We start from the raw sequence: 7,166 nt of genomic DNA, 5'->3' as shown, positions 1-7,166 counted from the left end.
GAACTTTGATATATTTTACTAAAATAAAAACTTTTACAAAATGCTCAGGCCTGTGGCTTCCCTCCCATGTTCCGCAGGATGGAGATGATAGGGGTAGGGAGGGTGACAGGAGCCCATACACTTGAGAGAACGCCCCTTTTCTGGGCTTTCCCAGGCAGAGCTTCTGCTCCGAGGTGGGCGGAGGCAGGGAAGGCCTGAAGCACCCCCTGAGTGCTGTCTGTGCTACAGACTTGTGTTCATCCAGGATTTACCCAGTGAATGGGGCAGTTTCATGCCTTCAGCAGTGGCATCTTCATCCTGGGACCCTCTCAAAAAGAAGGGTAAGCTCTTCCCATACAGACCCCAGGATGAAACCCGTCGCTCAAGCAGCCTGCCAAGAATTAACAGTCTCACGGAAACCCAGCCCAGGGGTTGGGAGCCTGACTATGGGCAAAGTGAAGGGAGAAGAAAACCCAAAGGTCCTTCAGAGGCTCCCTGTCCAGACCAGGATTGACAGATGCTGTCCCCACACTGAGTGTGGGCTGCACCCACTGCCCACCCTCATGGCACATGGAAATCCATCTCCTCTCAGGTGAGGGGCACAAGAACATCTGTGGTTTCCAAAGAACCAAGAGGGTCTTAAGCCCCGTGTCCCAACCCCCTTTTTCCCTGCAGGTCCCCAGACCATCCTCACGTGTCACAGGCTGGGGATCCTGCAGCATCTTGGGTACCCCCCAGGAATTCATGTGCCAAGACACAGCTCAGACTCAGGACAGCGGGCCCCCTGCTATAGGGGTGAGAAGGGCCTCACAGTTCGTTGTGGAGTGGCCGGCACTGGGGAGCCAGCTTCTCCTCCAGCACCCCATCTGGAGCACACACCCAGGGGTCATGGGTCTCCCACTGCCACTTGACCAGCTGGGTCTGCAGCAGTTCCAGAACCTGGGCGTAGCGGGGGTCGGCAGCCAGGTTGTGGGTCTCGTGGGGGTCCTGGCTCCTGTCATAGAGCTCCCAGCGCTCCCGGTAGTAGTAGTGATGCAGATCCTTATACCAGCCCGTGGGCTGGCCAGCTGTGGTGCGATTCAGCAGGTCCTGAAAGGTCGGTGAGACGTAGAAGTCCTGGTCGATGGGGAAGGGCATCTTGAAGTGGAGGTTGTGCACCAGGTGGAAGTTCTGGTGGTGCACGGAGCGCATGGGGTAGGACATGGTGACCTCGTGGTAGCTCTGGCTGCCGAAGACTGTGGTCCAGAGGGGTTCTGCCTCCAGCACTGGGAGGAGGGACCGCCCAGTGAGCTGGACAGTCTTTGTGCCAAAGATGGCATAGCTAGGGTAGGGGATGGAGAACCAATCCAAGATGGTGGGTGTGAGATCTGGAAAGGAGATGGCATCTCAGCAGGGCGGGCCCACCAGGGCACTAGGTCCAGCCCCCTGGAAAGGGTGAATCCAAGCCTCTCTGGAAGCTGGTGGGCCGCCTCGCACATCAAATCACCAACAGGGAGAAGCTGCTATGGGTCAACCCGTTGCTGCTGCATCACCCTCCAGGCTATGATGCCTTCAATATAACAGGAGGCCCCAATTCAGTGATACCCAGAATTCTAAAATCCTTAAGGAAGGCCCCTAGGGACCTATTCCTGCTCTGTGCTGCAGTCCTAACACTCCCTGACCTTGGAGCCAAAGGAAGATGTGAGCCCTGAGCCATGGGGGCCCAAGAATGCTACTGCCCTGACCCCTCAAAGTGGGTTCAAGGCACATCAGAAACACCTGGAAACTTATCAGAAATGCAAATTCTTGGACACCATCCCAGACCTACTGAATCAGACTCTATGCAGTGGGATATTTGGATTCTAGCAAGTGCTCCAGGTGACTGATGCTCCCCAAAGGTCCAGTGGAAAAATGACAGGCGTGAAGGCAGTGAGTGAGACCCAAGCTAGAATCCAAGTTTGGTGCTTACAAGCTGTGTGACCTTGGGCTTCTTACTTCACGCCTCTGAGTCTCATTTTTGCAACTGTAGAATGGGGGTGACCACCCCTTTCTCACTGGAGTGGCAACCACGTAAGGTAGTGGGTAAGGAGCAACATCTGGACATTGTGGTCCCACTAAACATTCACTTCCTCCCCCACCCCCCACAGCCACCCCATCCCTGCTGTATGGGGTGCAGAGTCTTACCTAAGAGGCTCACGTAGGCCTCACTGACCTGGCCCCAGCGTTTCGGATGCTCTGGGGACGATACCAGCATGGGCTCTGCAGTGCCTGGCCAGTACAGGTTGGTCCTGCCGCTGGGGAAGGGGATCCCATTGTCGGACGTGAAGATGACCAGGGTGTCATTCAGGACGCCTGCTCCACGCAGCTCCTGGAGCACGAGTCCAATCCCTGCAGGGTGTGGAGGGGAGAGCAGAGCTCAGACACAGACGCGCAGTCATGGGAATGTGTGCGCACTCCCGCATTTCTTCATCAGGCCCTGCACCATTGATTCCTCCAGTCACCCCTGCCTTCCTTCCCAGCCAGGCCTCCTGCCCAGCAGATCCTAAGTCAAGGATCTCGAGATGACATAATCCTAAAGTACCTAAGCTGTCCTTAAATCAAGTGATGAGTGTCTTTATATAAAGAGAAGGGACAAGAACCAAGGAGAAGACACGGGAGGAAGACATATGATAACAGAGGCAGAGATCAGAGTGAAGCCGCCACAAGCCGAGGAACACCTGGGGCCACAGGAAGCTGGAGGAGGCAAGAGCTCTCCCTCAGAGGCCCCTAAGGAAACACAACCCCGCAACATTGTGACTTCTGGCTTCTGGTCTATAACGGGGGCCTGAGATGTGCCCTATCCCATCGCCTGGGCTCCCTGAACCCACCTTGGTCCATCCGGCCAACGGTGGTGTACTGAGCGGCCAGGTCAGCTCGGGCGGCTGGGGTGTCAGGGACGAAGTAAGGCACCTGGGATGGGGCAGGTGGGTGGGAAGTGAAGGTTAGAACAGATGGGTTGAGGGAGGAGACAGAGTGGTCAGTCCTCAAATTGGGGTGGGAGAGACAGGTGCCAGCCCTGCTCCCAGGACCCGAAATCATCTTCCTTCCTGAATGGATTAATCCAGAAGATCCATGCTTCTGGGGACATCATCCATGTCTTTTCCCTTTTCTCTGCCATCCCATGGATGGGGACCTGGCTCCAATGAGTCCAAGAATCTCTTCTTACACACGTGGCGCCAGGGCTGCAAACCCACTGGAGGGGCACAGGTTCCCCGATTTACAAAGTGGAAGAAGAAAGGTAGTTCTTGGAAACGTGGAGAGGGGCCCTCCTACCTGCACATCCTTTGGGTTGTAGGTCTGGGGGGTCCAGTCTGGAATCCGCCCCATGCCACTCTCCCCATTGCCAAACTTCTCACAGAACGCCCCGTACTGTGGCTGGGCGTGCCCGCAGCGGTGGGGGTCATGGAAGGCAACATAGAGGAAAAAAGGCCTGCAGGTGGAGGGATGGGCTTGAGCGTTGAGGTCAAGGTCAGATGGTTGACCCATCAGCCTACTTCTACCCTGGGGAGCCTCATCCTTCAGGATGGAACACCCCTCAGCTTTGCCTACTCCCCTACAACTAATAACCTGTGATCCATGCCACCTCAGGTTCCCCATGTCTCCTCTTCCTCTGACCAGATCAACTTGAGTATCTGGAATCTTCTCCCCCACCCACAGCCCAGCTGTCTGAGGACTCCAAGAATCCCAACCAAACATTCTGGGAGCCGCATCTAGTATTAACTGCCCAGAGGTCTGGCTAGGGGGCGGGACTCCCTGCGCACCTGTCACCCCGCGTCTGCAGGAATTTCCGGACCAGCAGTTTAATTCTAGTGATGTTCCGCCCGACCTGGAGGACAGAGCCATTCTCCTCCGTGTACGCAAAGTCAAATGGATACACCATCTCTGGCCCCACGTGCTTCTTCCCAATGATGCCTGGAGCCGGGGAGACAGGACTGTTCAGAGCCCCTTTGGTCTCTCATTCCCTTCTGCCCCCTTCTCTACTCCCCAGACCCTGTGTCTTGTATGGCCTCCAGGAGGGCAGCAGAGCCCTTGTTCTCATGTGCCCATATATAGCCCAGTCAGGATCTCTGGGGCAGGATGGGAAATTGCTCTCTTGCCCCTGGGGCCACATGAAGCCCCTCACCTGTGTGAATGCCAGCTCGGCCCAGCAGCAGTGGCAGGCTCTGCACCCGGTCGAAGGAATTGAAGTGGTGGACATCCTGGTGCAGGCCGTACATTCCATTCTGATGCTGCAAGCAGAGATGCTGTGATGCAGGATGCCACCTGGTCCTACCACACCTCCCCTCCGTGCACCCCTGCAACGCTCCCACTCTCCCGGGCTCACCAACCTGGCCCTTCACAGGCCCCTGATTTAGCGTCCTCGGAGAGGTTTTCTCCATCTCTCACTCCCCGCCCAACAGGCCCACAGGTCCTTCCCATGGGACTTTGTATTTCCCAGGAAATACAACAGACTGGGAGGATGTACACCAAAATTAGGAGTAGCCTTTATTTTCTTCTTTTTGCATATCTATACTTTCCAATTTTTCTATCAAGACCACATACTACTGCGTGAAAGCCATCCCAGCAAGCAGTTGTATAGCATGAAAGAAATTGTCACACATGTTACAAACTCAGACTAGAGAGATACAAAAAGGTAAATCCCTGTCCTTATTCCTGCAGCCTACTGTCCAGAGGTGAGCATGGCCTACAGCTGCCTGATTAACCTTTCGGGAAGCTTCTGTGTGCAGGTCACAGTCTCCTCTTTATGCAGGCCTTCTCCTCACTGGCTCAGGCTCTCAGAAAGAAACGTACAGACCACAGCCGTGTTCCCATAAAATAATGTTGTAAGGTAACACATCAAGAGTAAGTGCCCATGTATACCTGGTTCACAGTAGCATTATTCCAACAGCCAAAGGTGGAATCAACCCAAGTGTCCATTAACAGATGAATCGATAAAATATGCTCTATCACACAATGGAACATTACTCAGCCTTGAAAAGCAGTGAGTTAGTGAAACGTGCCACTACTCAGGTGAAGCTTGGGGACATTATGCTGAGTGAAACCAGCCAGTCACAAAAAGGCAAATACTGTGTGATTCCACTTACGTGAGGTGCTGAGAGTAACCAAATTCACAGAGACAGAAAGTTGACTGGTGGTTGCGGCTGGTGGTGCAGTGGGAAGGAATTACTGTTTAATGGGCAAAGAGTTTCAGTTTGGATGGTAAAAACGTCCTGCATGGTGGTGATGGTTACACAACAATGTTAAATGAACTTAATGCCACTGAGCTGTAGCCTTAAAACAGGAAATGTTTAAATTATATATATATATATGTATCGTCTCAATAAAAAAATACAGTAAATGCCTTAAATGGCAGCTTTTACTGTCACACAAGCTCTTGGGACAATATCATGACAAGAATGAACACTGGGCTGAGCAAATACCCGCCAGGCATCTTACTATGAGCTTTACACATAGTGTGTTAACTTGGCCAATCCTATAGTAATCCCAGGAGTGAGCTATTATCATGACCCCATCTTACAGGCGAGGAGACTGAGGCTCACAGAGGTAAGTGATTGCTCACAGTCACAGAGTGGTGGAGCAGGGCTGCACTTGGACTATTTGGCTGGGGGTGAGGGAGGGAAGGTGGACAATGCCCAGGGAGACAAGGGAAGTATTCTCAGCAGCAGAGGCCTTGGGGCACTCCCTCCTCCTGCCGTCCTCACCTGGGGCAGGCCAGTGAGGAGGCTGGCGCGGCTGGGTGAGCAGCTGCTGACAGAGGTGAAGGCATTGCGGAAGACAAGACTCCGGCGGGCCAAGGCGTCCAGGTGAGGGGTAGAGATGGCGCTGTTGTTGTAGGCACCACTCTCAAAGCCTCCGTCGTCCGCTGAGGAAGATGGAAAACAAAGGACACAGTGGGCTGGGCTCAGAAGGAGCAGCATATGGGAGAGAGACCTGGTCCTGCTGCAGTGGCCTGGGCCAGTGATGGCTAGGCGGTTATGATACCTGGGCAGGTGTGATACCTAGCAGGTGTGATTCCCAGATGGGCATGATATTCAGCAGGCCTGTTACGTGAGTAAGAGTGCCACCAGACATGTATGAAAAGTGGGTGAACATGTTAGGAGGCAGAGAAACAACTCAGGTAGGCCTGAGATCCAGGCAGGTATGCCCGTGCAGTCCTGGGCTCTGAAGACATGCATGAGGATATGGATCCACGCGCAGATTCTCTGCCCTTGCCCGTAAGAGTGGGGGAGCTGAAGGGAGTCCCTCAGTGCAGGGCTGTTTGTGTTACAATTAGCTGAAGGGCCTGCCCAAGACCACAATGTTAATCAGAAAGCAAGACCTGGCAGACAGCCAGACCTCAAAAGAGGAAAGAATTGGATTGTCTTGTGAGAGCTGGGCCCTGGTTACCCAAACAGGAAGTCTCGTGAACAGCCGGGTGCTAGAGGAACTTCGGGTTTCAGGGTGGTGGGGGCCAGTGGAGAAGGTGGGTTGGGGGGCTGCTCTCTTCAGCCAGGAGGAGGAGAGCTGAGCTACAGCGCTCTGGGGTCCAAAAAAGGAAGGGCAAACAGGGGGTTATCACTGCTGGGAGAAGATGAGAGCCCGAGGGCACCCTGGCTGGTCTTTGGGGCCTTGGGCACCAGCCCCTCTTCTGGCATCCGCTCCATAATCTCTGGAAAACCGCCCAGCCTCCCATGCGGAGGCGGAGACCACAGAGCTAGCCTGGGCTGCTCCGGGGTACAGGGTCAGAACCCGGGTCAGGAGAGGAGTGTGAATGCTGGTGCCAATACCTCCAGACCCTCCAGTGGGCGGGGCCGCCTCTGCCTGCCTCTCCAAGGAGCTGACCACCAACAGTCTGGGGCAGCAAAGAAATGAGACGGGGACTGAATGGAAATGGGGGCTGCAGGGCACTGGGAATTAGCACTGGGCGCTTCTGGGAGAGCCAACCGGCGGCGATGGAGGGCAGTACCCGGGGTGCCAGCGGGTCAACACTTACCAAGGATCAGAAGCACGTTCCGGGGGCGCGCCCGATGCACACAACAGAGACCCACGGAGATCAGCAGCACCCAGCAGACCTGCCCAGAGCTTCGCATGGTGGCGGCTCCAGCCTGGCCCCCCACCCCGGCTCCCGGCCCCGCGGTCACGTGAGCACCAGGGCCGCCCCGCCCCGCCTTCGGTCACGTGTACACCAG

At 55.1% G+C, this 7,166-nt stretch overlaps 1 protein-coding gene across 2 annotated transcripts; it reads right to left on the bottom strand.

Annotated features, from left to right (window-relative positions):
• Nucleotides 1-57: 57 nt before the first annotated feature.
• Nucleotides 58-7,090, bottom strand: SGSH (N-sulfoglucosamine sulfohydrolase). 2 transcript variants are annotated; one of them, XM_068976845.1, is made up of 8 exons: nt 6,971-7,090; nt 5,700-5,860; nt 4,121-4,226; nt 3,759-3,909; nt 3,271-3,427; nt 2,826-2,907; nt 2,143-2,346; nt 58-1,346 (listed from the first exon to the last, which is right to left on the bottom strand). In XM_068976845.1, exons 1-8 carry the CDS (start codon nt 7,065-7,067, stop codon nt 787-789), a joined length of 1,518 nt encoding a protein of 505 aa, XP_068832946.1. In that variant the 5' UTR covers nt 7,068-7,090; the 3' UTR covers nt 58-786. The 2 variants fall into 2 exon arrangements, with proteins under 2 accessions (XP_068832946.1, XP_068832947.1); XM_068976846.1 differs by having other exon boundaries at nt 937-1,300.
• Between the last annotated feature and the right edge of the window lie 76 nt (nt 7,091-7,166).

This window comes from Capricornis sumatraensis, chromosome 8, assembly GCF_032405125.1.
Source record: "Capricornis sumatraensis isolate serow.1 chromosome 8, serow.2, whole genome shotgun sequence".
In the NCBI taxonomy this organism is placed as follows: Eukaryota; Metazoa; Chordata; class Mammalia; order Artiodactyla; family Bovidae; genus Capricornis; species Capricornis sumatraensis.
The sequence above is the reverse complement of the archived record's forward strand: the minus strand, read 5'-3'. Positions and strand labels throughout refer to the sequence as shown.